This window comes from Falco cherrug, chromosome 16 (assembly GCF_023634085.1).
Source record: "Falco cherrug isolate bFalChe1 chromosome 16, bFalChe1.pri, whole genome shotgun sequence".
Taxonomy (NCBI): Eukaryota; Metazoa; Chordata; class Aves; order Falconiformes; family Falconidae; genus Falco; species Falco cherrug.
In genome coordinates this window covers 7,345,976-7,373,956 of record NC_073712.1, presented here as the reverse complement: position 1 = coordinate 7,373,956, position 27,981 = coordinate 7,345,976, and the positions used below count along the sequence as shown (strand labels likewise).

At 50.2% G+C, this 27,981-nt stretch overlaps 1 protein-coding gene and 3 long non-coding RNA genes across 16 annotated transcripts in view; 2 read left to right on the top strand and 2 right to left on the bottom strand.

Moving 5' to 3' along the window:
• The first annotated feature begins 877 nt into the window (after window positions 1–877).
• On the top strand, window positions 878–15,628 carry CD34 (CD34 molecule). Of its 4 annotated transcripts, none has more exons than XM_027816619.2 (8): window positions 878–1,338; window positions 7,063–7,197; window positions 7,932–8,215; window positions 8,326–8,403; window positions 10,832–10,985; window positions 11,305–11,345; window positions 12,112–12,276; window positions 12,615–13,960. In XM_027816619.2, exons 1-8 carry the CDS (start codon window positions 1,260–1,262, stop codon window positions 12,663–12,665), a joined length of 987 nt encoding a protein of 328 aa, XP_027672420.2. In that variant the 5' UTR covers window positions 878–1,259; the 3' UTR covers window positions 12,666–13,960. The 4 variants fall into 4 exon arrangements, with proteins under 4 accessions (XP_027672420.2, XP_027672421.2, XP_027672422.2 ...); XM_027816620.2 differs by having other exon boundaries at window positions 879–1,338; window positions 12,618–13,960; XM_027816621.2 differs by having other exon boundaries at window positions 880–1,338; window positions 12,592–13,960.
• Window positions 15,629–18,925: 3,297 nt separating this feature from the next.
• On the bottom strand, window positions 18,926–21,075 carry LOC129737485 (uncharacterized). The gene is made up of 2 exons (XR_008735392.1): window positions 20,958–21,075; window positions 18,926–19,194 (listed from the first exon to the last, which is right to left on the bottom strand). It is a non-coding gene; the product is annotated as an uncharacterized LOC129737485 (long non-coding RNA).
• A 652-nt stretch (window positions 21,076–21,727) lies between these two features.
• The window catches only part of LOC114018068 (uncharacterized), a 9,136-nt gene continuing 2,882 nt past the window's right edge, over window positions 21,728–27,981 (top strand). The window contains exons 1-2 of the long non-coding RNA XR_008735390.1: window positions 21,728–21,766; window positions 23,479–23,620. This is a non-coding gene — a long non-coding RNA (uncharacterized LOC114018068). The remainder of the gene's footprint in view (window positions 21,767–23,478; window positions 23,621–27,981) is intronic.
• The window catches only part of LOC114018067 (uncharacterized), a 25,932-nt gene continuing 21,588 nt past the window's right edge, over window positions 23,638–27,981 (bottom strand). For 8 of the 10 annotated variants that reach the window (XR_008735384.1, XR_008735379.1, XR_008735387.1 and 5 more), the window contains one exon: window positions 25,074–26,452. This is a non-coding gene — a long non-coding RNA (uncharacterized LOC114018067). Of the gene's footprint in view, window positions 26,453–27,981 lie in introns of all 10 variants that reach the window. The other 2 variants (XR_008735388.1, XR_008735382.1) reach the window with 2 other exon arrangements.

Sequence of the window (27,981 nt, the reverse complement as noted above, 5' to 3'; positions counted from 1 at the left end):
TCATTTAGCTATAAAAGGAAAGGAAGAATTCAGACTTAATTAGAGATTAGTTTCCCAAGTGAACATGTCTTTCTTTTTATCCCCAAAAGCCAAAATTATTACTAGGACACTCTGTTGACTTTGGTGTCCCCAGACAAAAATCAAGAAATGAAAACACCAAATTCTTTTCAGGTTGGTTCTTTTTTTAAAATGTATTTTTTTTTTATATCAGTACTTTTGGAGATACTTATTTTTCTTTAAAGCTATGGTAGGATGCATTGACTCAGCCCCGTTTGCTGCCTGCTGCAGAGCATCCCTCGTCCTGCTGGTTCCAGAGCTGGTCCCACATGTGCCTGCAGCACAGGGAGAACCCGAGAGCCAGAGCCAACCATTTCCACTTGCTAGAGTTGACCCCAGTAATAAAACTGAAGTCAATATTTCTATGCAAGTTTTTAATATTTCTATAATGCATTATTAATGGAAATGAGCTCCAGGAAGTTATTAGTCTCCAGTCCCTCTTCTGCTCCAGGTTTTATGCAGAAGTTTTTGCCGGTGGGCTTTTTCTCCCCCAGACCTTCTCTAAACCATTTCGTTGGTGCTCTCTGTTTAACTGAAGTCAATTTAGTGAAGCTAATGGAGTTGCTTCTCTTCAGGTCAGTGATGATTTTGCATCCTTGAGTTCCTTGCTTAATTTGCTGAGAAAATTTCTGATTCCGAAGTCAGTTTTCCAAGTCCCCCCTCTCCACGGCACTGCCACAGCCCAGCCCTGGGACCATGCACGGGGGTCACCGGCTGGACCTGGGGTTCCTCCACTTCTCTGCTCTCATCAGATGGTGTTTACTTTGCTTTGAGGGAAGTTTAGCAACATGCTCCACTGTAATCCTTCCTTCCAGCTGGAGCACGTTGTATCCCTGCCTTTGCTTTAACGGGAAAGCCGGCAGCTCTCAGGAAAGAGTTAAGCCCAGGGAGGCTTTGGGATCCTTTGCTGGGGAGAGGGCTGCTCTTTTGTTTGTTTTGAAGCCCTGGCAGGAAAGTGGGGAGGAGAAAATTACCTAAGTGATAGTGAGGTTGCCATGAACCGGTATAAAACTGAAATCAAATCAGAGAAACTCCACCTCGCAGTCTTGAACCATAAGCACAACCCCTGAAGAGAAACCCACCCCACCACCGAGTGATCTCAAAGGCTTGAACTAAACCCAAGCTACATGAGCTCAGAGCTGCTGCAGGACTGAAAGCCCAAGAGCTGTCACAGCCAGTTTTAGTGGGAGCTGCGAGCAGGAATGCTGTTCTTGGGAAGTTTAAGAATAATGAAGTGGAAGCAGCTTTTCTGGATTGCGTTCTGTGTTGTGGAGTTGTCCGGTGAGTATCGACTGCAGAAAATACCAGGGTTACAAACACTGAGCAGTAGAGCAGTGTGAGACTAGTGCATGGGGCAACTCTTTGTGACTTCTGAAAGAGCAGCTCGGGGGGATGTATTTTAGTGGGCGCTTAGCGGAGATTGCAATTGCACATAAAGAACGCTGTGGTGACAATTTACAGGACGGCACTGCATCAGGCATCCTGGCCAACACGTTCACAGCGATGTGCTGCAAACAGAAAATGCTGGTGGTTTGTAAAAGAGAGGAATCAGGGTGTAAGAGCTCCTCATAATTTTACAGGTAACACAAGGGGATGCAAATGCAGCATGGAAAGCTGTAGAGTGCAGCCGCGGTTCAAGTAATTTCTCAGTCTGCGCTGGTGTAAATTAGCTTTACTTTTGTTTTGTGGTAGGAACTAAGCATTTTCTGCAAATCAAATGAATCTCCATAAATATTAAAAACTCCTATTTGAGCTCTTCAAATATTCATCATATGAAAAAGTGAATAATAATACAGAGATTTTCTCTAGGTAGTACTTTTTAAAGGGTTATATTTTAGGGAAATATTACCATTCTTGTCCTGAACCCAACAACCGTAAAGTAATAAAAAGGGACAAAAAAAAAAAAAAAAAAAAAAAAGTGAAGCAGTGCTCTGTGCTGCATTGTGTGCTGGGACAGGAGCCAGGAACGTGCGGGTGTCTCCTCAAATGTAATTTTCCCTTACTCACATGAATGTGAGCAACTAGATCTATTGAAAGAATTTGCTGTGTTTTGTTCTTGCGTTTCACGGTGCTCCTTTCATGTTCCCTTTGCTGCCAAGGTATATCGCTCACCCGAGCCGTTGCGCCTGACCCTCCAGTCTATGTTAATTCTACAGGAAGGAAAAAGCCAATTTGATTTGAGAGAAATAAAATTCAGGACTGTCTGATTGGGCTGAAGTGAGCAGTGAGCCAGGGTGTAAGACAAAAGTGTTTACCCGAAATGCGAAACCTGAGTTCCTTGTAGTACAAAGCAAAAATGATAGAAAAGTGATAAAAACCTATGCCTTTGCAAAGACAAAGACACTGGGTGACGGGGGATTTAATGCTGCAAAATGTCATTCCTTTTGCCAGCATGGTCCGTGTTTCTGCAGGATATTACGGTGCTTTATTAGCACTTGCTGGAGAGTAGAGGAGGTTTATTTCTGTTCAATGTAGCTGCTGGGCAGAGCAGAGAAAAACTAGGGAGCTCACCTGGGGGGCCCTGCATGCTCCCACCCCTTCGGGGAGTCCCAGTGAATTAAGTGAAGGCTGCAGTTGACCAACTCGGGATGGAAATCCCAATTTGGGGGGGGGAGTTACTTAGGTTGGCTCAAGGCAGCACTGCCGAGGTTGGGACAACTGGCCTCCCATGACACCTTCAGCTATGCCAGGAGTTCTACAGGGGGATAAAATAACCCCCACGCCATGGGTGGCCAGCTGCAGGTCTTCTACAAATGCCACGTGTGGGGAGGATGGAGGCTGGGTACCAGGTATCAAACCAGTCTGACTCCAGAGCGAGGGGCAGCCTTGCCCAGCCTCTCGGGGAGCACGTCGCGTAGGAGATGCTCTGTCCTGGGCATTGCTTGACCCTTTGGGGAACCGCTGAGTTGCACTGTGTGTGGGAGCGGTCTCCTGGGCTGCAAAGTGGCTGATGCTCGGGGCTGCTGGAGAACCCCCTGCCTGCACAGCGCACAGTGCTGCGAGCAGTTTGCAGTGGCAACACTGAGTATTGCTAAAGCATGTGGGGAGCTGCCCCTTGCTTGTCTCAGAATCTGCGTGGAAATGGGAGTATACGTTCTATTTGTACCCAATACAAACACTTTTTTAAAAAATATGTGATCTTTATTTTTTACATCTTTCTTATTCATCTCTGCCAAACTTGATTTTTTAAAAAAAATCTCTTTTCTTGTTATTTTAAAGCATTTTTTTCTTTCCTTCATTCCTTTTGCAAGACCTAGAAAAGTTCTAAAAATCAAGGAATGAAAAAGGAGCATTAAAACTCACAGGCACTTGACTTTAACTTTCTTTAGAGGGCTGCACACTGTAACTGCTCAGGCCAGGAGCAACCTGGCTCCCCAGGAAGGTGCTGGGCTCCCAAGCAGCACCCAGCTGTGGGAGACACACACCCCCCCCCCCAAGGGAACCCTTGGGGTCCCACAGCTGGGCTTTGGGGTGGCGGCTCAGGGGGCTCCGCAGCCCCCTGCCCCAGGCGTCCTGCGTGACTGCGGCCCCACACCCATATCCTGTCTGGGAGAAGGAAAAGGGGGAGGGAAGGGATTTTTATCAGATATTTCCAGAGGGAAGAGGGCTCCACCCGCTTGAATTCCTGCCACATGGCTGAGAGCAGTAAAACTGGAAAGGCATGAGTAATGCAGGCTGAGCCTCCGAGGAGCTGCTGCTGGAAGCCTGGGCTGGCGGCAGCTTCAGAGCTCCGTGTCCCACGGTTCCTTACCCTCCTGCTCTGTGTCCCACGGTTCCTTACCCTCCTGCTCCGTGTCCTGTGGTTCTTTACCCTCCTGCTCCGTGTCCTGTGGTTCCTTACCCTCCTGCTCCGTGTCCTGTGGTTCTTTACCCTCCTGCTCCGTGTCCTGTGGTTCCTTACCCTCCTGCTCCGTGTCCCGTGGTTCTGTACCCTCCTGCTCCATGTCCCACGGTTCCTTACCCTCCTGCTCCATGTCCCACGGTTCCTTACCCTCCTGCTCCGTGTCCTGTGGTTCTGTACCCTCCTGCTCTGTGTCCCGTGTACCCTCCTGCTCCGTATCCCACAGTTCCTTACCCTCCTGCTCCATGTCCCACGGTTCCTTACCCTCCTGCTCCGTGTCCTGTGGTTCTGTACCCTCCTGCTCCATGTCCCACGGTTCCTTACCCTCCTGCTCCATGTCCTGTGGTTCTGTACCCTCCTGCTCCATGTCCCGTGGTTCTTTACCCTCCTGCTCCGTGTCCCGTGGTTCCTTACCCTCCTGCTCCGTGTCCTGTGGTTCTGTACCCTCCTGCTCTGTGTCCCGTGGTTCCTTACCCTCCTGCTCCGTGTCCCGTGGTTCCTTACCCTCCTGCTCCATGTCCCGTGGTTCTTTACCCTCCTGCTGCATGTCCCGTGGTTCTTTACCCCTCCTCTTCTGCAGCCATTGGTGCCAGCAGTACCGCGGAGCTGGCTCACCGCAGCGCTTTGCCGCAGCTCAGCCCGCAGCCCTTGCAGGTTCTAGAGCGCCAGCTGAGCCTGGAAAAAGACTTTGTCAAACACATGGAAGAGTTTGAGAAACTCCCCTGGGAGAGGGTTTCTGTCTCAGAGCACTGGAGTAGGCACCCTGTTAGCAAAAGGTTTACCAAGAGGTTCCTGTATCAGCACAGGCGGTGCAGGTGCTGTCGGGGAATCCCCTGTGCATTCCCCCCCCCCACCTCGCAGGGATGGATGTGCGGGGAAAAACCCACCCCCGTGTTTCGTTTGTGGTGGGTGCAGAGTAAGGCAGAAACCATGGAAACTTGTCTCCTGTTTCCTGAGCCCTCACCACTGCAGAGTTTTGCCTTCTATGGTCCTGCTTTAGCGCTCAGGGATGAGTGTTGGACCAAGTCAACTATTTTAACATTTATATTGCTGCTTTTTTATTTGATTCCAGCTGAGATACTTCCTAAGCCTCATTAACAAACCAGCTTTAAAACCCAGAGGCATTCACTTTTTAAAAGCTAGACAGGTAAATACAGTAGGTACTGTGAAGTAGTTTGCTTTCATGTATCTATGTGCTCTTGCTTCTACGTAGCACTACCAGGTGGAGATTTCTCTGAGGTTAATAAATGGCTTGGCTTAAACTCTCAAACCCTTAATACTAACAAATTCACAAAGTTTAGCAAAGCCAGTAAAAATGTATAGTGCAATGAATGACCCACTTTAGCTGAGCACCATGTGGATTATCCAGCCCACGTCTGGATCATTATTTATCTCATGAGTCCTAAGGTTTCAAAAAACTTAGCTATGGTCTCTATAAAAGTCCTGCATTTGCTACAAGTAAAGGGAAGAAAAAAAATACCATGTGACAGGTCTTCTTACAAATTACACTGAGCAATAATCCAGGCTTCAATTTATGGTATTTAGTGTTGAAAAGACTTTGATTAGAAATACCTCTGGTGCTTTACAAACATCTGGAATAGTTCAGAGGTACTTGGGTGGCTGTGGCACTTGGGGAGGTCAAGTCCAGGTGCTACATTGTTCTACTGATGTAAAGTTTCCTGCTAATGTCCATGCAAACACAAAGCCATATGCAAAGCGTGGATTTAACTTCATGCTACTCATTATTCTGGGCATGCAGTCATGCCTCCTGCTTTTGATTTGTTAAAATTCATCAGAAATACTTGGTGATTTAACCAGTTGGAACTGAATTGTCTTGGAGAGAAGAAACTTCTCCCTTAAATAAAAGCTGTGCCAAAATCTCGATCCCAGCTCCAGACACCTGCGCCGAGCCCTCGGCAGGGCCCCCGCCTCCCCGGTGCTCCCACGCCCTGAGCAGCTGCAGCCCAGCCGAGGCGGGATGGGATGGAGCAGGATGGGGCACAGTCCCCACTCAGCACCCTCCGGTATAACCACCCACCGGCTGCAGGCACCGCCGAGCAGCCCTGCCTGCTCCCACCCACTGCCAATACGAACTGCAGCGATCTCGGTCTTTGCTTTTCATAAACCGTCCAGGCTCCCTGGACCCGATCCAGCAAAGTACTGACATCCCAATGTAGAAAAATTCCTGCCAGGACAACCCCGAAGTGCACGACACCGCAGCGCACGACACCGAAACGCATGTTTATCGGGCCGTGGGTGCTGCCCTAGTGCCGGCGCCGGGCGGCTGGTCAGGATCTGTCAGTGCTGCTCCGTCTCGGAGGGTTTTTGGAGGGATGAAGTAACTTTTCTTGGAGCTCAGGCTCTCCTCGGCAGAAATACAAATGAAACAACGTATTTTGTATGATTTTCTCTTTAGTGTCTGGATAAGAATCTTAAACAGCAACAGCCCTGGAGTAGAGACTGAAGCTGTTTTTTACGAGTGGAAATAGGTCTTAAGAATAGAAAAGGTTAAGAAGCGGGAAGAAATGCATTTTCACTGACTCATATTGTTCATTTCAGAAGGAAAAGCTGGAAGTGTCATCTTTGTAACATACCAGGAAGCAATATATAAACTTTAAGTTAGAACAGCAAACCATTCTCCAAACATTCTGTTTTACCTCCAAAGATGTTTTTGCTCATGAGTCAGGGCTGATCCCGAGCCAGTGGGAATGTTTCTATTTACTTTGAGATTGTGCCTGCAACTGCAAATCCAACTCATTTTTCCTAAGCTGTACAAGTGATCTCTTCCAAGGCCTGAGTCTTTCCTCCAAGGATTATAAACCCAAACTACTACAAAATCCAGCTTTGTGCAGAGCTTTGTGCATCCCTCGGTAAGCCCAGGGATCGGTAAGGATGAGGGCAGAAACGAGCCTGTCCTCCTCCAGCACCACCCCAAGAGCCCCGGAGCCTCTGCAAGGGCTGCACCCAAGTCTGGTGCTCGCCCAGCCAAAATGTTTGCGCTCTGAGCTTCTCCCACATGAGCTCTGAGGCAGCCTGCCACTTTGGGGCGAGAAGAAAGCAAATTGGTGAAAGCAGCTAACCCTGCCCTGCCCACAGGGACCCTCAGGGGCGGATGGGGGATGGGGGGAAGGAAGGCAGCCCCTAACACCTTCTTCTGCCCCCAGGCAATGCTTCTGGGAGCCCGACAGACACCCCCACACCAGCAGCCACGGCCACGGAGACGAAAGGCATCAGCAGCGTGGCAGCCACCACAGCCCCCAGAGCCCCCAGCAGCGCCGAGCCGGCGGCAGAGACGTCTGGTAATCACGCCCCCCATGATTCCTCGTAGCATTTGCATTAATAATCAGATGTATTAAGGGCACAGGCTTGCCCTAAGAAACCACATGGTTGGTGCGTGGGTTGTGCTCTTGAAAAGGAGCCTGATAGTATGGTCAAAAGCTTTAATCCTGTCCAAAAAACCCCACCTGGGCCAACCTGCCACTGCTGTCTTCAGGATGGGTGGCTTAGACACATCCTTTGCAAAACAGCCAAGAGATGATAGGACAAGGTGCTCCTTCATCTTTTATCTTAACATACTGATTCTTTGCTCGGCAAATGACACCCATAAGACGTCTGCCAGCCTTTCCGATGACAGGCCAGATGTCGGCTCTGAAGGGCTTTGAAGCAGGGACACTTGCCCAGGTGGATGGTGCCTTTCTCTTACACTGTTTGAAATCAGTGCATCTGTATGAAGACTCTGGGTCAAGGGGGTGATGAAGGTGACGCAGGGGAGGCCGGGCAGTGGCATCCTTGCTGTGGTGCAGCATGCGCCCAGGAAATTAGCCCATTGTAAGCAGATTATGAAGCGCATGTAACAATTAGGTAACTGAAGCAAGTCTAATGTGCGTTTCTTATACAGCCAATAACACGTTCTGGTACTGCTGGCTATGACAAATCAATATTATACTTCAGTCATCGCAATGCCACGCATTGATTTTAGAGGACTTAAGCTTTTCTCATGTATCCTTTTCATTGCATTTCTTCAAAACTGAAGCTGCTGCCGGGTCCCTGGCAGCCAGCCCCACGGCCCCAGGGCTCAGCAGCAAGCAGACGAGCCCACAGCCCAGCCAAGCCCCCACACAGCTGCCAGGCACCCCCCTGGACCCGGACCACACGAGCGGAGGGGTCTCCACCGCCAAGAGCCAAGCAACACAACCCAGCATGACGGCAGAAATCCCAGGGTCCACGGCAGCTCTGGTGAGCTCTCCTGCCAGCTCAGAGCATCCTCTCATCTCGGCTGCCACCACGTCACTGCAGATAGCCAGGGACAGCTCCAAGGTGAGGATACAGATGGATGCCGTGGGCTGTGGGAGCACGAGGGGGCTGGATTTGTCCCACAACGCCCCTGACCGTTCACTGATCCTGCCACTGTCTTTTTTCCCTTCCAGCTCATCACATGCCACAATGTCAAAGAAGTGAGTGACACTGCAGCCATCTGCTTGCAGCTCAACGAGTCCAACACTTGTGTGAGTAGCAGCCCTGTGTGGCCACGTGTCTCTAAGCGGGAGGACATGCAGGAGGAGGGGGGCTGCAAGCAAACAGCCAAGGGCAGGTTCCTGGAGCGATTGGCTTGGAGCGATGGGGTCACCCACCATGCCTGGGGGGTTGGTTTGGGTTATCTCTAGGGCAGAGCATCTGAACTGTGCCAGACTGATGGAGGTGGGGATGATCACAGCAGTCCCAGGAGGATCCCAAAGGGACGATCACAGCAGTCCAAGGGGAAATGCAGCCTCCTGGCTGCGTAATGCCTCCTCTTTCATAATTAAGCTCTGGGGTCAGTTTAGCTTCTAAAGTATCTCTGCCACATTTAACAGGAAATCTCCTTTGTTCTTCTCCTTCCTCTTGCCTGTTGGGAATGCGAGCACCTTTTTTTGTCTTGCCAAGTGCCCTAGGAAAGAAATCAAGGCATGTGAAGGAGCACGGGTGGCTGAGCAGCATCCCCATCTGAGCTGACTCCTAAGGGAATCCCAGGCTCTCCATAACTGCCCTCAGCCTTGTGCCCCAAAAATGAGGCATTTATAAAAGCAGAAGAGGGTCCAGCTGAGACACTGTTGTGGGTGGGAGGCAAGACCCCTTTCACACTGGAGGTACAACCTGCCACAGAGGGCAGATGGTGCTGGATCTTGCGGGATGGCAACTTGGCAATGCCCTGGGTATAAACTGACAGTGATTAATTTTATTTTTGCTGGTCAGCCATGCTGCCGCCACTTGGGATGAGTGAATTCTTTCTTGCCTTTTCTCTGCAAATTTGCAATGAAATGGTATTTAGACTTGCTCCGGTATACAGGGACTGCACTTTAGCAAGAATCCACATGGAAACTCCTCCGGGAGGGAGTGATTCTGATCAGAGATGCCATCCAGCGGGCAGCGGCCCCTGGGCACAGGGTTTATGGACACCGTGCCTGCACTACATACCTGCAGCACATAAATGGATGCATATGTAACTGATAGAATACGCTATAGAGTCGTATGTAAATTGCACACGCTCTTAACCCTCGCTGCATGTGAAACGTGTCAAACTGCTCCACTTCCACCCGTGTTTTCCTGGGAGCTCGCACCTCACGGCAGACACCCCGCCCCGCCTCCGCTTCGGCCATCCCTGAGTGGGAAAAACCAGCTCAGGCTCAGCAGCTGCTGGACCTGGGAAGCAGATAAGAGTGTCTGGGAGGAGAGCAGATAGGAGGGACCGTGCCGGGTCTCACTTTCCTGCTGGCCTTTCCCAAAGCAAATGAGCAATAAGCTGGCACCCAGCGCTGCTAATTGCAAAGGGAAATTCTGACACTCCGATGAGTTCTTTCCACAGCAGAGAAAGGAAAATACACACTTGGGTCTCTTGTTCCATCTTGGCCTTTCTCACCCCAAGCCAAGCTCTACAGAAACAGCTGAAAATGATTTGTTTGTTATCCTCCCATGGATAAGTTTCTGCATTTTTGTATGCTAAGAGGATGTGGCGATCCGAGCACAATCCTGAGGCAATTCTAAGGTGCTGAGCTGCCTGGCTCTGCACAGCGCTGCAAGGCAAGAGGGTTTTCTCCTCCCTGGCAGCCCCACGTTGGTGGGTGCCCCCCGGGGAGCAAGTGGAGGGTAGGGGCAGGGGGGAGGTCAGCTGGAGCCGGTCTCTGTCTCGAGGGGGTGGGCAAGGCCACAGCTCAGACGATGTCCCCAGCTGGGAGGATGTTAGGGAAGCTGATAACGTCTTGTAGCGACTGGGGGCTCTGTCTCCAGGCCTGACCGTGGCTGAAAATAGACCTGAGGAGAAAGGCTGTCCTGTCCGATACAGAAATTGGCCCACAGAAGGGAAAGGCTGCAGCTCCTCACTCCTCTTCCTCTTCCACCCCAGAGTCAGTTCAGCTCTAAAATGTAAGAAATTTGTATTTTTTTGCCTAGCCTTTGATCAGCGACCTAGCAAAAACATTGAAGACATTTCCTAAACAGGAAGGCTCAATGCTTCTTTGTTATTTCCCTCCTTTCCCAGCCCCTGCCTGGGACTCTGAAACAATGGGGCTCTTCAGGCGGCTGTTTCAGTCCAAAAATTGGAGAGACTCGCTATGCAATCCAGATCCTAAATTTAGCTTTGCTTAAATGCCATTTGCAAGAGTTGCTAATGATATCTTTATTTAATTTATTGTCATTAATTTAAGAAAGAAGCATCTCCATTTTCTAGGTGTTGGTGTGGGGGCTGCGAGCAGCAGTGAGGTGGGAGGTGAAGGTCTGACACCCCCGCGCCGCTTGTCACTGCTTGTTGCTTCTCAGCTTCTCACAGCACAGCCGAGCCACTGAAACACAAAGGGTGAATGCGGAACACTACCAGTAGTATCATCAGCGTAGCTGAGGTGAACTAGTCCGTTCCGTTGGTTCAACGGCTGTTTCTTGTTTTTAATGAAAATTTTGCAGAAACATTTTTTAGAGACGAAGGGATCGGACTTATGGAGTGCAATATGTGAAGAGAGAACCCGGCCTGTTCCATCCTCATCCCCCTGCCAGATAAAACTCGCTAAATCTGAAGTGGACCGTGACTGTATGCTCCTCATCCTTGTCGGCAAGGGAGGTCAGTTGAGCCGATTCCTTTGGCTGTCATTAACACCGCTGGGTAACGAGCAATGTGGGCAATGGGGGAGGGGGGCTGTCTGTGGGGAGAGGCTGTGGGGCACAGATCCGCAGTTACAGCCAGGGAGGAGACTTCTCCCTGCAGCTGCTGCTCTTTCTTCTGGGGCCTTGCTAGATCCACGGAGCCGTGGCGTTGCCTGCAGAGCAGCGAAGGGGCTCACCGCTCCTCCGTGCTCAGCAATGGCCAGGCTCCTCCGTGCTGGCGTTGGCTGCAGCGTGACCCTCCGTGTAATGTGCCTCTCCGGTTTTAAACCTTGCAGATCCTGATCAAAATGTGCTCCAGAAGTCTCACTGGGAAAAGGTAAATTCCTTAAGCAAATTCAGCTGGAAAAAAATGGGTGGCCTGAGTGGCTGGAGAAAGGAGATTTTTAGACGGGCAGTTGAGGCTGGGGCAGCCGGCTGAGACCTGACCTTGCCTCCCTCTCGGAGGGGCTTGTTGAGCGTTGGCACGTGAGATGGCTGGAGCCAACCCCCAGACCTGCAGCAAGGCAGTGGTGAACTAGTGCAACTAGAGGACCAACGTAACCACCGAAGGCAGAAATGCTTGAAATAGTTACTGTAAAATTCTGCAGTATCTTCTCTAAAAAGACCCAGATCCCAACAATAACTCTTGGGATGTAATTGGCACTCTGCTTCTTCAAAGTACCACGCTGACATTAATTAATTCCTCCTCTCAACACGCCAGTGAGGCTGCCATTGGCTTGTAAAGCTGAGCTCCAGGTGCCTATATAAATAGCAGCCAACAGAGCTGCAACAGCAGTGCACGGAGATATTTCAGCCGTGCAGATGCACGCTCTAAATCTAAGAGCAGGGCCTGAGCATCTGGTCTAAGGAAGAAAATTTCCCTGCGCCACAGAAGGTGCTAGGATGGAAATGGGACCGTGAGGACGTGCAAGCTCACAGGGCGAGTGCAAAGCTCAGGAGCTTGGGTAGCAAAGCCCGGCTTTGTTTACGTGAAGCTCAACAGGGAGGTGAAGAACAGCATTGTTTGAAGCCCGGTGCCTGTTCTGCAGATGCACATGTTTCCTGTTTGTCAGACTCCCGGCTCTCTTTGGTGTTTTTTCCAGTTTGGAATAAAATCCCTTAAACTGGAGACCGTGAGGAACCATCAGGACTTTTCGCAGAAGACCCTGATTGCCTTGGTCACATCTGGACTCATGCTGGCGTTCCTGGGCTTGGCTGGATATTTCCTGATGAAGCGGCGGAGCTGGAGCCCGGCAGGAGAGAGGCTGGTTAGTGCTTACAGGTGGCAGAGCCGCAGGTAGAGGAGCCCGGCAGCGCAGGCAGTGCTGGAGCAGCCGGGAGGTGCCTGGGTGGGAGAGAAGGGGGCTGCTCCGCACCCTGCGGCTCGGTACCCCCAGCCTGTGTGTGTCCCCAGGTCGATGGGATGATGTGACCCAGGGCTGGCTCAGCCCTGGCACGGCAAAGGGCAGGAGCAGGCAGGCCAGACTGTGCAGGGTGAAGGGAAACCTCTCTTGCCTTCTAAAATTAACTCTTAGCTGATTGCTGCTGTGGGAAAACCGCCCCTTTCTCGCTTGTACTTCTAGGTCTAACACTTCTTTTTGCTCAGCAGCAAGAACTCATCCAGCAAGACCCCTCCAGAGACACCGAAACCTTATGAATCTGTCATTAAAAGTGACACACTTTAACTTTCCATTCACTGCATTTGAGTTACATGTCTGTCTTGTACCAATGCTGTAATAAAGGCTATTTCTCCCCTCACTTAACAACCGATGGTAATAAAATATATCAAGAAATAAAAAGAAATTTCCTATATCCATTTTCCCCTTTCCAGGCAGGCTGGCTGCTGAGGATTCTTCCCCACCAGTGACTTTTGGGGACGTGAGCCCTCTGTAAAGTGAGGATGGGCCATGCTCTTCCCCCATCGTGGGCACGTGAACAGTCACGTCCTGGGAAGCCATTAGGTTGTTTCATTGCCAGAAAGGATGCTCCCAAAACATGCAGGTGGGAAGTCAAGCACACGTGTCAGTGGCAGGGACATCATAGCCTGGGCTCTGGAGCCCGCTGCCTCCGAGTACCGTCTCCTGGATGCTGGCAGCCAGTGAAAGGCCATGTAAACGCATGGCAGCATCAATCCAGTTTCTAGGTGCAACGTGTCCAGTGCACCCGTCTCTCTGCCACGGACCATGGTGTCAGCAAAGGGGCTGAGAGAATGCCGGGGGGGTGGGAAGCTTGGCAGCCTGCCAGGCGTGCTGGATGCCGCTGAGCAAAGCAGGAGTGGGGCTATCTGCTGCGGCAGGGATCACCACCCGCGGCCAGGGACCACCAGTGCCCGTTGCACTGCTATCAGACCTGCCACGGTCTGACACATGGGGTGTTATCGTGGTGGGGGATGGAGGCAGCTCTCCTATTGCTCTGGATCCTCCAAAGGCATCTGCTCCTTGTAGCAACAGCGGTAACAAGCCACACAGCACATCTTTGCGTGCGCTGGAGTGCAGTCCGGCACTTCTGCTAGCACCTTGCTGTGAGCTGTGCATTCACAGGCTGAAAGAAAGGAGAGGGAGAGAAGAAGGTAATTTCCATAGCTTTCACTCAGCTCTTACTTGGCCAAGGCGGAAAGCAGAGGTGATCTGTCACAGGGTGGCTTTGCAAACCCAAGGCAGAGTCATCTCCAAAACCTGGTTATGAGAATACAACAAAACCTGATGGCTTCTCTTTTCAGGTCTAGGAGACAAAAATGCGGTCCCTGGCTGGTTTTCTTGCTTCATCTTGCCACGGCATGGTTCAGGCCCTCTGTTCCCCTTCTCATCAGCGAGAGCAGGTTCCCATGCCTGCAGTTGTTTGTACCTCCTGTGCAGGAAGCGCAGGCAGGCAGCCAAGACGCTGCCTGCAATCAAAGCCGGTTGCTGTCAGCCCTTTCCCTTCCCTAACTCTGCCTTTGTTATTTATGTACCTGTTTAGGCTGAAGACCCATATTACACAGAAAACGGTAGCCAGGGAAACACGATGCTGATGATGCCCCCCCAAGAACAACCTGAGCTGCAGGAGAAGCCAAACCTCAACGGTGGGACTCAGGAGAACGGGACTGGCCAAGCGTCCTCCAAAAACAGCCACTCTGCCAGGCAGCACAGCCCCGCCGACACCGAGATGTGACCCGGCAGAGAAGAGCATCCTTAGCGTGAACTGCAAGGGGAGCAGAGAGACAAGGGAGGGCAAGAGTTTTCTATGGACAGTTAGGGATTTGCAGACCTTTTTTTATTGTTATTATTTCTGTGAAGAACTTCAAAATCAGCCTAAAGCACATTAAGCGCCAGAGCTGCCAAAGACCTGCTTCTCTGCCTCCTCCTGCTTCCCCCATTGACCACACAAGACACTTTTTCGCAGCTGTTCTCTGCTTTTGTTGTTAGAAGAACATAATGAGCAATGCAAGTGCCCTTAGCCCTGAGCAGCTTTTAAGCAGAGGCAGACTGAAGCTACAGAAGCCTCGAGCCAGACTCCAGACAGCCAAAATTTTTTGTGGCAGTGTGTTAGGCTGATTAAAATAGTTAAATTGGGATTTCAGTGACAAAAACCTCTCAGGTTTCAGATAATTTTGTTTAACAGAGTTGTTTTTAATCTCATCCTTAAGTGCAGGATTTCTTCCTCTTTTAAGAACATCACACTTAATCCCCTCCTTGTGCTTTAGGTTGTCTTTAGTATTTCCTACTCCAGCAAAATTTGCTGAAGCTCTGTGAAAAACTTTCCACATGGAATTGCAGGCTGAAATGTGAATAGACTTCAGAATTGTTTCCTTTGCAATCCTACCAGTGCGCAGGTAGCTGTTTTAGAGTAAAAACCTTCCCCAGTCTCTTCACGTCGGGGACTGGAGAGAGTGTTTGACAAGGCAGAGCCAGCAATCAATTGCTGGGGTGAGATGGGGAAGTTTTGATACCGCTGTCGACAGCTCTGCAGACGCCGGGGGCTGGCAGCCCCACCACCCACCCTCCCGCCGTGGGGGCTGGTGGCTCGGGTAGGACATAAAAGATGCCAAAGAGCTCCCAGCGCAATGAGTGCTAGTCAGCAACCCGGCTCTGCTGCGAGCGCCTCTCCCTCTGCATCAGCAGTGGGTACACAAACAAAAAATTGTATTTTCGCTTTGGTAAGTGAAGGCCAACACCAAAATCCCAACAGCAGCAGCAGGTCCTACCTCGTGCTGCAGTGGTGCTGCGCCCGAGGCCCAGCGGTGCTGCCAGCTGCATCGTGCAGCTCAGTGAGAGCATCCTCCGGTGAGAGCCAGGGACCAGGGGCAGGTTTGTGCTCAGCCCTGAGCAAGTGCAGCTCAGTTTTGGGGAGCCAGAGCTGTGCGTTTTGCAAGCCTGGTGTTGGCGATGAGGCTGCAGTTCAGCAGACGCTGGTCAGACCACAATCTCTGCTGGCGGCAGCAGCGACCTCCACATCCAAAATAAGGACAAAAATGGCCCCTGGAGCTGATCTACCTTCTCACTAGTGAATTTATTGCAACCTTTTCTCAGTGCTGAACACCTGAGGGGAAGGCTTTTTTTTTTTTTTTCTGGTACAGCAATGTCCGTCATTATCTGGGGCTGTTTTATGAGCGCAAGAGTCATTTAAACATGGTTTAAAATATTTCAGGTTTTGTTTGTTTTGGTGTGAATTGCTTCTCCCAAATCTCGTTGTAAATAAACCCATTTGGGGGGGGGGGGGGGGAAGAAAAAAAAAAAAAAGAGTATTAAAAATCAGCTTCTTCGTTGTGTCCTTGGAACAACAGCGTGTTTATCCCACCGGGACACTGGCTCTGGCTGTGCCGTGTGCCAGCGCGATGAGAGGACAACGCCTCGCAGAGAGGTTGTTTCCCAGCAGAAATACGATGACTAAAGGCTGTAGCTTGTTCTGCGCACATTATTCCTTGTCTTTCAACAAACACGTTTGCAGGACAAGTGACGTACAGCCCACTATAAAACCGCAATTGTTTGATTTTCTGATGTTTAAGATGTCCAGATAATTCCTGGAAAAATAAACAAGGCTTTAGCCTCAAGGAGTGACCTGCAGGGGTCTGACCTGACAGCAGAGGGGGGGTGTGTGTGCACACGTGTACGAGGATGAAGATGAAGGCTTCCTCACTATGCAACGGTTCCTGCCTCAAATAATTTGTAGGGCGATGCATGGCAGTCCTGTAGTGCCTGCTCTTGTGGAGATGCTCGAGCTCCACTGAGAGCAGGAGGTTTGGAGCTGGGTATCTTTACTGACCCGGCCCCTCCTCTCTGGGATGCCCGACCCTTCCTAGTGCTTGTTTCCCAGACAGAGACACACCGGGTACCGCTTGTGGGGTACTGAACAGGGATCCCCACTGCCTATTCTGTTGCAGTTTGGGGGAATCTGACCTCCGAAAGCCTGGCTGCAAGGGGAACGGGCACTGGGAAATGAAATTACTTTCTTTCCCAAGAGCCCTGGCTGCAGTGGAACACGGAGAAAGCACTCCCAGAGGCTTGGTTTGCACTGTGGGGTAGGAGAGGGAGCTCAGGTTGGCTTTTTTTGTTGTTGTTTTTTGGAGATTGTTTATTTAATCAGCACTGCTTACTGTACCAAAGTAGGAGATCTAATCAAACGTCAGGTGCATTTTTCATAGCTGAGGGTATGCCCTACAGCCCAGCAGACAATAAAGTTACAGTCAACTGCTCTGGCAAAACAAAAGCTTTCTCTGAAACATCCAGATTGAAGGAAACGCCGAGAGCAGCGGTGGCCAAGCAGGGACGGTGCTGAGCCAGCGGAAAAGGCTGCATTTCCAGCTCAGGAAGCCTGTAAACACAGGCAGGCTCAGCTCTGGCCCAGCTGAAAAGGTTATTATTATTATTTCTTCCTTATCAAACTCCTTGCATTCCTTCATCAAACTCCCTGCATTCCTTCCTTGCTGGCCCCACCGCCTGCCAGGCAGCCCCCTCCTCTCGCCATCCCATGCTGCCTGCGGGCTCACAGCTGCTTTTGGGCCACTTCTAGGGGCTTTTAAGGGGGCTAAATCCATCCCATCTTCCAACTGACCTGCTTTCACATAAACCTGGCTCAAGGTTGATGCAGGTGCTCTTGCCTGGTTTGTGATGCCACGTATACAGTGCATCCATAGTCTATTCAGTTGGTGGGGACCCTTATATTGGCGTGAAATGCCCTGATGAAAATCACCGGCATGAAAGCATCCTCTGAGGAAGAATGGTGGCACTTACATATACAAGGGGTTAAATAAAAATATCAATGTGACACAGCCATGAAATGACATGTCCATGTCCCAGCCTGAAACACAAGCAGAAGCCCTGACACCCACCCAGGCAGCCCCGAATCTTTCTGCAGGTTGAAATCAAAGACTTTTTCAGAAAAGAAGGAATACCTTCGTATCGGAACTGCCATAAAATGCTACTGTGAGTTGAAGGTGGCTGGTTCTGTGCATTGCTGAAATCAATCAGATTTATCAAGAGCAAACAAGTTTTTATTGTCTTATTATGTCCCTCAGTGGATCTTCCATCCCTTTGACAATAAAAACAGCACAACCCTCCCAGGTGAGAAAACTGCAATATCACAAGCCCTTCACAGCAAAACAGCATGACCCAGGTCAGAGAAAAGTATCTCCTTTCTCTGTTTGCTGCTTGCTCATTTCTTTTTCATTGATTTAGCGCTGGGAAGAGCTGCCCCGATGCCCGACATGCTAAAATATCAGTTTAAGGGTAGATCTTTGTGTGCCTGGTCTCACTCTCAAATCCTCACCCCCTGTGAAATTTTGTTCAAAGCAGTTTCTCTTAGAGATTACGGCTTCTTTTGAAGCGTAACAGGTAAATGTTCGCCTCCGCAGCACAGGCTGCAGCCCAGGTGAGCAGGAGCTCAGTGGAGGGGGAGTCACGGCCTCAGACTTAGACGCACCAAGGGTTCTGCAGGACTTTGAAACCGCAGCAGAAAGAGCCTAGGGTATATTCTATATAACAATGCTGCTATCTGCTGGCTGTGCTTTGCTAAAACATTGAATACTTTGCTCTAGAGGGCAGCTGGTACTTAGGTTCGGGTGCTCAGTCAGAAGCAGCACCTGAAGAAGGGTTCTGCTCCGCTGCTGCAACTTGGGGCACCGGCAGGACAGCCAAGGGGCTAAAATAATAACATTATGAAACTATGGAAGAAGTAAAACATCCAGTGGGCTTTGAAGCTCATATTCTAGGAATGGGGAACATTTAAAATGAAATTTCTAAAGTGAATTTCCCATCAATCCAGTTCCCGTCTGCTTGTTCAATGCCTGATCCTGCAAAAGTTGTGTGGGAGTTCTACAATACTTACTGCACCATCTGCTTGCAAGGCCCGGCAGGTTTTGCGATCCGGGCGCAGGGACCACGGAAGCCCAGCCGGCTCTGCCAACGGCCTGCGTTACGCTTACGGATGGAGAAGCTGGCGAAGCATCGTCGGTGGAGCCAGGGCACATCCCTGTGACGGCAGCCTGGGAACCGGCAGCGCCCACAGCTTCCTCCAGCCCGTCCCGTGGAATTCGTGTGCTGTACCAGTTCTGAGTCAGCCGAAAGCTCACCCATCATCAGATGGCCATAAAGACGTCTCCCGGCGTTGGCCAAGGGTGTTCAAGCTCATTTCCTTTCCTAACCATAGAACAGAAACCAGCATCACATAAAGCCCACGTATATGATGTCTGCACCGATGTGATATTTCCGCCTTTGCTTTCAAGGTAAAGCGAACAGCATTTGGGTAGGGCTTTTCCATCCCTCAGAAAAAATGGTATTTACAACTATTTGCATTAGAGGCACTTCACAGGTGTTTTAATTCTAAGTCTTTAATCTTAGCCTTCAGATCCATTTAATTTGCTGGTGTTTTGATTTGCAGTAACAGACATAAATGAGATTATCTATCCCCTGAGATAAACTGTCAGAGGCAAATGCTGAAGAATTGGGCTCTAAAAACATTTTAATATGCTCATGTTGCAAACCCTGAGATGGAGCCAGAGATGAACATAGATTAGTGTGAGCCAGGACTCGGGTCTCAGACACGACCCGCCGTGTGAGAAGGACCTTCAGGCTGAGGCACAGAGCTGGTCCCATGCTCGCAGGCTCACCTTCTCATTTCGAAAGGACCCATGAGGGCAGGAGGAACCACCTTCACAGTGCGCAAGGGAAGTGTGCCGAGTGCTGTGAGGCTCGACATTTTTCTTTTTTAACCTTAAAAAAACAGGAGAGACAAGAATGGGTGAGCCTGGGATGCTGTTTCTGGGGGGAGGGTTGGTTCGGAAGGGACAGCTGTGGAGTCAGTGTGGAATTGCATCAGGGTTATATTTTCCTACTGAAAATTGTTTGCATTTTTCTTCTGGAGAAAAAAAACACAAGTTTGAACAATTTTTCTGTTATGTTTCTAATGGAAAGTCATCTTGTTGGGGGGAAAGGAGGTTAGTTCCAGTTTTTCACTCACTGTAGAAAATAAAGGTCTGAAAACAGTTACATCGCTTTTTGTCTTGCATAAGACATAGATGTCCCAAGGGCCTCCACCTTGGAAATTTATTTTTAAGTTACATATTTATTTTATTCTTGTAAATAAAAAAATACTCCACTGACCCTTGGCTATTTATTTGCTATTTCTGGTTCTTGTGACCCTTTAGCTTTATTTTTTTCATCTTTGTGTTTGCATCTTCCTTCTTTTCTTATCTTGTGCCTGCCCCAGAGGCTTATTGCTGCTTTGGCAACATGCTAACGTGTTTAGGAATGATAAGACATCTAATTAATAGTTTAATTTGCAGTACAAGGTCTTAATAGCTTATTAAAGGAAATACATTCAGAAAATTCTTTCCCTTTTCTTGCACTGGTACAATGTGATTTACCAACAAATGACAAAACAGTTTTCAACAGCATTTGGACTTTCAGTAAGGAAAGTGGTGCTGGATTTGTGATTTCATGGGGGATTTTGCACCACTAATGCTACTATTTTTGTTGTTGTCATTTAAAAACAATTTAACAGGTCAACACAAGCAATTGCAGAGGAACAATATCGCTGTGGTGTGGCAGTCAGGAGCCTGACGAGCCTGAAAGTGGAATTAAGTAAAACTGCCATCTCTACTTCTGCGTATAAACAAGTCCTGGGGGAAGGTAAACTTGCTCTTTAAGAGGCTCCAGCTGAAATGTCAGGTCGTGCTGCGCCGGGGCGGCTCAGCTGCTCGCACGCTCCGATCCTCCCCGCTCCTTTTTCGCTAATATCTGTTAAAACAGATTATTTTTATATGAAGGCACCCTTGGCTTACAAACTCCAGCAGCAGCGGGGACCACCTATAAACTCTCTGGATCCCTCTTGCTTTTAGCCGTAAGAAACGCGGCGTGAAATCCCGCTTCGCAGGCGGAGAGCAGAGGGAAATCAAACGGAGCTGTGCCGCTTCGCTGCAGCTCGGATTCCCCAGGCCGCCGTGTTTTTCCTCTGACCCACACAAAGATTTCTTTCTAAATTTATCACAGTGTTCATCGGCAGTCCCACTTAGTGGCAGATTATGAGGCTGGGCAGGCAGGGCCCATTCAAATGAGGGCAGGGGAGCCTGAAAAAACACGCAGGGGATGGCGCAGCCGAGGAGGCGAGGGCAGGGGGTGGAGGGGGAGCAGGTGCAGCCCCCGCACAGCGCCCACCAGCCTCGCTGCTCCAGATTATCCTTGCGCGGAGCCCAGGAGGCTCGAGGCGGTGGGAGTGCTGCGCCGAGATGGCAGCACCCCAGCTCCTGGCTGGGTCCAGCGAGGGTTGCTGGTCTCTGGAGGCCACAAGTGCTGGCACCGCTGGGGAATTTCCACTGGGCTGCAGAGAGAGCTGCTGGCCTCGGCATGGGTCGCAAGGCGAAGCAGCACTGGGCTGCAGCAGTGCGTGCTGGAGCGGGCGTCTGTGCAGCATCCCCACGCAGCTGAGCATCCCTCAGGGCCCCCCCGAGACCTCTCGTGTCCCCCCCACTTCATACCTGCTCATCCTGGCTCCGGCAGCATTCGGCACCCCCGGGCGGGAGGTGTCACTGGGACCAGAGCTGTGGGTTTGTTGCCCCGTGGAGCCCCACAGCGAGGACACAGCCTGGCTGAGCCACCTGCCATGGGGGTGTGGGTGCTGGAGGGGTCAGCTGCACGCTCTGTGGAGGTCAAGCCCTACCCGGGGAGTCCCCTCCGTGTTTGGGATCACACCGGGAAATGATGCAGTTACAAGGACGGCCTCACTGAATGGTTGACTAGCGCAATTTTCTTATGTGCCTGTCAGCAAATCAGTCCAGCTGTGCTGCACCCAGCTTCCGTCCGCTAAATGGGGGTGATTATTCCCCTGCTTCGTGAGAGGGAGTGGGAATGGTACCCAGGAATGATGGGGGGGCTGGAAGGAGGCCACGGAGCTGCGTAGGGGCTGCGGCCCTGGAAGGAACACGCGTAGCGTCTGAACATCAACCTTCAGAAAGTACTTGCTCCTCCTGCTGCTTTTTCACTGAAGAAAACCACGAAACAGATCTGTCTCTCCCGTGCAGGATTTTAAAAGATTTTTCCACAATTCCCTGGGTCGGGACAGCCCAGGGCCGAGGGGAAAGAAGAGGACGTTGCCGGGAAAAGGCACCGTGGGGGTTGGGGGGTGCCCGGAGCGAACCCCTCGCCCCTCGGCCGCCCCCCCCCCCCCCCCGCGGGGCCACGCTGCCTCCTGGGAGCTGTAGGCAGCGCGGGGTGACCTTGGCTGCGCGGCGCTGCGCCGGGCCGGGCCGCCTCCGCCGGGAGCCGCGGGGATCTGCGCGCCGGGCAGGTACGGCGGGGGGGCGGGGCCGGCCGCGTGCCCCCTGCGCACCGCGCGCTGCCCGCTCCGCGCCGGGCGGCGGGTCCCGGGGGGCTGGGGCGGGCAGGGACAGGGACGGGCAGGGACAGGGGACGGGCAGGGACGGGTAAGGCAGGGGACGGGCAGGGACGGGCAGGGACGGGCAGGGACAGGGGGTGGACAGGGACAGGGGACGCGTAAGGCAGGGGACGGGCAGGGACGGGCAGGGGACCGCAGGCTCCCCCAGCCACTGGCACCCTGGCTTGGGGAGGGGCTGGGGCAGGGGCTGGTGGCTTCAGCACGACCCCCCTCTCCCAGGGCTGCTCTGTTCCCCCAGAGTGCTGCGGATGATTTAAAATAAATACATAAATAATAAAATAATAATTATTATTATCAATAATGATAATAAAAATCATAAAATCATCATAAAGGCATTATTAAACATCATAAAATCATCATAAAATACGTCATAATGTAATAAAATCTGTAACAATAATATAATAAAATATATCCTAATAAGAATATATCATCATCATCATGGTAATGATGACAATAACAGTAACAGTAATAACAGTAATAATTGTAATAATAATAGTGGTAATAATAATAGTAATAATAAAGAGAAGAAGAAGCAGCCAATTCTGTTACGCTTGAACAAAGCGCTCCACATGGGAAAAATCTGGAGCAACTCTGCCCAGGCTCCCTCCTTCCCAGTGGATAAGTGGGAATGCCTGTCCTAGGCCAAATGGGAATAGCAGGTGGGATTTCAGGAGTCTCTCATTTCTGCGGGAACACAAGGCCACGGGGGTTGGAAGTGGCTGCTTCACAGCCGCGTCTTTTCTCTGCTTTTATGTTTAGAGACAATTGCTCCATATTAGCACTGTAACTTCCACGCGATGGATTGTTATGTTCTTGCTCTTTTTTTTTTTTCCCTCTCTCAGAATATATGCTGTAGTTTCTGTCTGTAGACTGTTTTAATGGCAAGGTGGCTGAGACAAAGTTTACTCAATAAACTTACTTTTCCCCTTGAGCAGCTTTAGCTTAGATAAACGAGCTTTAAAGTCCTGGTTTAGCGTGGGACCAGGACTGTTTACCATTCATCATTGTTAGTTAATTGCTATTTGGTTAAATATTTGGTTTGTATTAAGTTCATTTATGCTCTTTTCTTAAAAAATAACAAATAAAGGTGTGTTTAGTAATGTGGCAAAAAGCTTTCTAAAGGCTTTTTAAAGATTCTCCACAGCAGGGAAACTCCCTAAAGTTATTTTCTATATTTTGCATTTAAAAAGCAATTTAAAATCTTACTTGTAGTTTGCTGTGCTGTTATTTGTGATCAGCCAAGCTAAAGCAGCAAGGATATTCACCTGTTTTCTGTAGCGACTGCAGACTTCCCGTCTTCATTATCAGTTTAATTCCTAATTTCAAAAAGAAAAAAAAAATACAGGTTACATCATTCTTTAAATCCACAAATCCAACTGATGGCCTGCAGACTGGCTGTGTGCAGTGTCCCAGGGCAGTGCAGTGCAAAGGAAGGAGTTTTGGAAAAGGTGCTGCCGATGGACTTAATTTAATGCACTTACCTAGCAGCCAGCATCAACACTCCTGCTTCCCCACCCCATCCACCCCCGGGGGGGTTTCAGTGAGCTGCAAGGACGAGGATCTGCATTTCAGGGTGAAGTCTCAAAGCAGCTGTTTGCTTTCAGGTGCCAGGATCCCCCTCCCTGCAGAGGCGAAGGGCACTGGCTGCCCACGAGCATCTCCGCTGCGTGGGGCATGCACAGAGCCCGGCCGGCGGACGGGACCTCACCGGGTCGTTGGAAAAGACGTTGCGGTGCTGGCTGAGAGGTGGGTCAGGTCGGGACATGAAGAGGGGGAGCCCCGGGAGAGACTGGGAGCAGCCGAGAGCTCCCATGGCAAGCGGTAGCGGGCTGGAGTCGGCTGCTGCGGGACACTCGGTGCCCTGTGCGACCCTCTGCGCTGCAACCCCCCGTGTCCTGCAGCAGTGACCCAGTTGTTATACGAACAAGGGTTTAATTTTGGAACTTTAATTCTTAACAGGTTTAAATTTCTTTTGCCCGGACGTGTTCTCATACACCGCCTGTTTGACAAAATACTTCTTACCTACATTATCAGTTGCTAACGAAGTGTCCTGCGGCCGCGTTCACGGTCCTTTTGAGAATTTGTGCTCAGGATAATTCCCTTTCTTAGTATCGCTCTGTCAGCCTGGAGCAGGGTTTTACAAGCCGGCATTGCCCTGGCTGGCCCTGCTGAGCCCTCACCCCACCTGCCCTCTGAGACGAGCAGGCAAGGCAAGTAACACGGAAGGGTGTGTTAATGCTAAGGGCAGCAAAGGCCAGCACGGGTAGTTACCCACGATAAAATTACCATCGCAAGCCAAGGCCCTTTGCACGACAGAGGGATCCATCCCGAGACGGAAGCTCTGCCAGAAGTGACTTGTGTACCAGCTCCTGCAAGGAGAGAGGCTGGAGCGGTGCTGGTCCTCTCTTTCTGTCTTCTGCAGATACTTTGCCTGTGACTTTTTTTCTGCCGGCAGTAATCATTCCGCACATATATTCAGTTTAGCGATGGTAACGTGGGTTATCCCCTTGGAGGGGACAGAAGCTCCTATCCCTTGCTGTCAAAGGCAAAGACATGGGTTCTCATCCACGGTCCTGCTGTAGGTGTTACCAGCACTTCAGCCTCAACTGTTCTAAAACCATCAGAGAAACAGAGGAACAGGAAACAAATTGCATTAAAAGTGCTTTGGAGGAAGGGCTTACCATGGAGATGGAAAGTCGTTTTTTGGTTGTTTTTTTCCCCAGGCTATTAGAAGGCAGTAGGTCCTTCTCAAACAAACCTGTGTGGTCTTAATAACACAATCTCTGTCTCTCGTTCTTTGCGAGGGTCCGAAGCTGTAAGGTTTGTGGGCTTTCACAGTTTCCATCACTGCCATTCTGTCCGGTCATTGCCTGACTAAATCTCCAGCCTCGAAGCTCACCAGGACATTAACGCTGGGCCACCCAGAGTAGCTCCTTCCCAGTGTTACCTAAGCGTGATAGATTTCCCCATCTCGTGGTCTCTGTGAAACAGGTTTACAGAAGGAAGCTTTTGTTCTTTTTGCTGTAGGAATTACATTCGTATCCTGGGAAAGAAATATCTGCCTTTAAACTGTGACTTTGCATTTCTTTTATGGTGCTATACTTTCTCACCTGGCCCCACTTTCATGTGGTGGCCCTTCCACAGCATACCACTCAGCCGGCCATTTCCATAATGCACAGATAGAAGGAATCACGTAGGCTTCGCACCCTTGCAACATGTTTTAATGGTGTGGTTTTCAGTGCTGGCTATACTGGGCTGTGACATGAGTAGGAACTGTTCACATACAGTATAAAACGTCTCTCTGGTGTGTTTACCTGCCATCCTACAGTTTCACAGTGTTCTGTGACCATGGAGCGTCACGCTGCCTGCTCAGTACAGTTCGTCACGTCAATGGAATGATGCAAATATAAGAATTAGTCCTGCCCTGCTGAGACTGCACAAATCCATCATGCCAGGAGCCAGCCTTTCATGGCACCCGTGGGGAGCACCCAGGGAAGGGCACCCAGGCATGGCAGGTAGCTACGGTCCTTCCCACACCCTGCAGCCAGCTCTCCGCAAACTTCTGAGTAACACCATCACTTGAATATGTGCGTTTAGGGTTGTGTTAGGGGTTTTTTTTAACCTATCACTTTGAACAAAATCTAAATTTAATCAGGTAATTTTTCCCCAGCCACTGCACATCATGAGATCATTCCTTTACTCCTCACTGTTTTACCATGGATGTGCCTCGCTGATTTTCTATCATCTCCATTGCCAGCTCACTATGTACTCATTTTCCACAGTGTCTGCAAACAGGTTGAATGCTCAAGAAACTCCCAGCACCCTGGCCCATGTGTTTATGTACATTTGGGCATCAAGCGCTGCAGTTTTCACCTGTACTCAAAGTTTGGTGCAGGCAGTGAACTGTCCTCCCGAGGCAGCTGTCATCTTGGACAAGCTCATTTTAACCTCAGCATTTCAAGGCTGGAATGGCTTTACCCAACCCAGATTTCATCCCCAGGGGTGGCGGGTTTGGTGTCGAGGCTGTGCTCACCCTCCACCCTTATACACGTCTCACCTGTAGCTGCAGTGGAGAGGCGCAGAAATGCTCCGTCTCCAGCAAAGGAGCTGCAGATCTCCAAAAAGACGTTACAGAAAGCTTCTGTTACATCTCACAGAGGGAAATGCTAAAGAGAGAGGCTGAAAAGCAAACCCCCAGGACGCCGGAGCTCCCAGGAGGTAGCCCTGATGAAAGAGCATGGTGTCAGAGGGAAGATCGGGATTTAGGTCTCAGTCATTCTTGGCTCATTCAAGTGCACATCTGGTGGCCTTATTTTCACCCGTCATATCCAGTTTGCTTCCCTGTATTCCCCCTGAGCCCACCCTATCGATGATTGAAATGGGGTACCCTAAATGCCAGAAGACACTTCCCTGCACAAACTCCCATTCCACAGACTCCTGAATCAGTATCCTGAATCTTTTACCCTGCCATGGACGTATCTCTTCAAAAGCCGAACATCCTACAGATATGGGCAGAAACGCCAGACAGCATTTTCAAGAGGAGAAAAGCTCTGTTCCTGGGTTATAGTCGGTTGGGGACTGTAGGAAAACAAACACAGAGTAACAAGTTTAATGCACATGCTGCTGTTGGAATCACCGCTTCCCTTCCTATCCCAAACCCAGACAATTCTTTGTGTCTTTGCACGGGGAAGCAGAATTACCACCATCCACCAACATCCTTTTTGCTCCTCACTCACACCCTGTTCCCCCATGCTCTGCTTGCTTTGGCTGCTGGTCCCTGACGGTTCACAGCCCATCACTGGTGCCCATCACATCTCCTGGGCAACCCTGTTCACATGTGGATAATTCTCGCTAGCTCACTTACACCAGCCTTTACTCTTCTATGCAATTCTTTGCCTCAGAGATGAAACTAACCCCTTTAGTACCGTTGTGCAATACCAAAATGAGTGTGGAAACCACGTTTGTAGGTTTACAAAAGATTATAGATGTGTTTTCTGTCCTCCTTCATGTGTGAGATGACACACTCGATGCAAAACTAATTGGAATTGAAGTCTTGGTGCCTCCGTGCAACCAGGAATATCATAGTTACGGTGTAGGACAGTCACTGACTGCATAGAAATTACTTTTCTTCTACAAAGAATCCATTCAATAATAATTTTAGAATCTATGTCTTTTTCATTATTTAAGATATATTCATCTCTTCCCCTTATCTTGGTTTTAAAGACTTTATGAGAATCTGTTGCATCTCTTGGATTTTGATCTCGCTCTTTAGTTTCTCAGTGCTGCTAGTTTCGTGTACAAGCGCAGCGAAGGCTTGTGAAAAAAAAAGCCAGCAAAGTCTTGTAAAACCTTCCTAACGATTTAGGTTTCAGGATATTGGAAGGCCTGTTCCTCTCCTGAGGAACAGCAGAGGTTACGATCCACTCGTGATGCCATGGCACCTCCTGAAGAGTGGCAACTGTGAAATCCTGCAAGACTGTGTAAATGTCCGAGGCATTTGTTCTCTCCTCTCATGGCACCAGCCGTCCTCCCTCTCCGTACGAGAGAATTCCCACGTAGGCAGAGGGTCCGTACAGTCAACTTTCTTTTTCTTGGATACAATTAAACTGAACGCTGTCGTACAAAAAATATTTCGTAAAAACGGCCGTCAAAGGACCTCATGCTGCTGTGCAACGCACTCAGTGGGAGGCTGTTTGCAGCTGTTCCTTCATTCTCTCGTCAAGTGCTCCACGGCAAAATTAGATGAGCTGTGTTAGCGGTGGTGCTCCCATCTCCTGGAGCTGCTGGGTTTGTGTCCCATCCACCGTTCTCCCGTTGCCAAGGAGCTGATCGTACTGCTGAGAGCCAGGACTGTGCCTGAACTGCTCCGGCACTCCTGCTCTTCCTCTGCCTCCTCCCCACCTCCCACTCGGCCTCTGCCAGAATTGCACCAGAAGTGGTGATCCCGCAACCACCACCTCGCTTTTGGGTGGGGGTTTTTTGCGCTTTCAGGCAACGGGGATGCGCACGTGGACAATCCCAGTGGTGGGACTGTAGGTTCGGCTGTGACAAGCAAGGTGTTACTACCACAGGGTGACAGGCACCTCTGCAAGATAACTAGGGTTGCC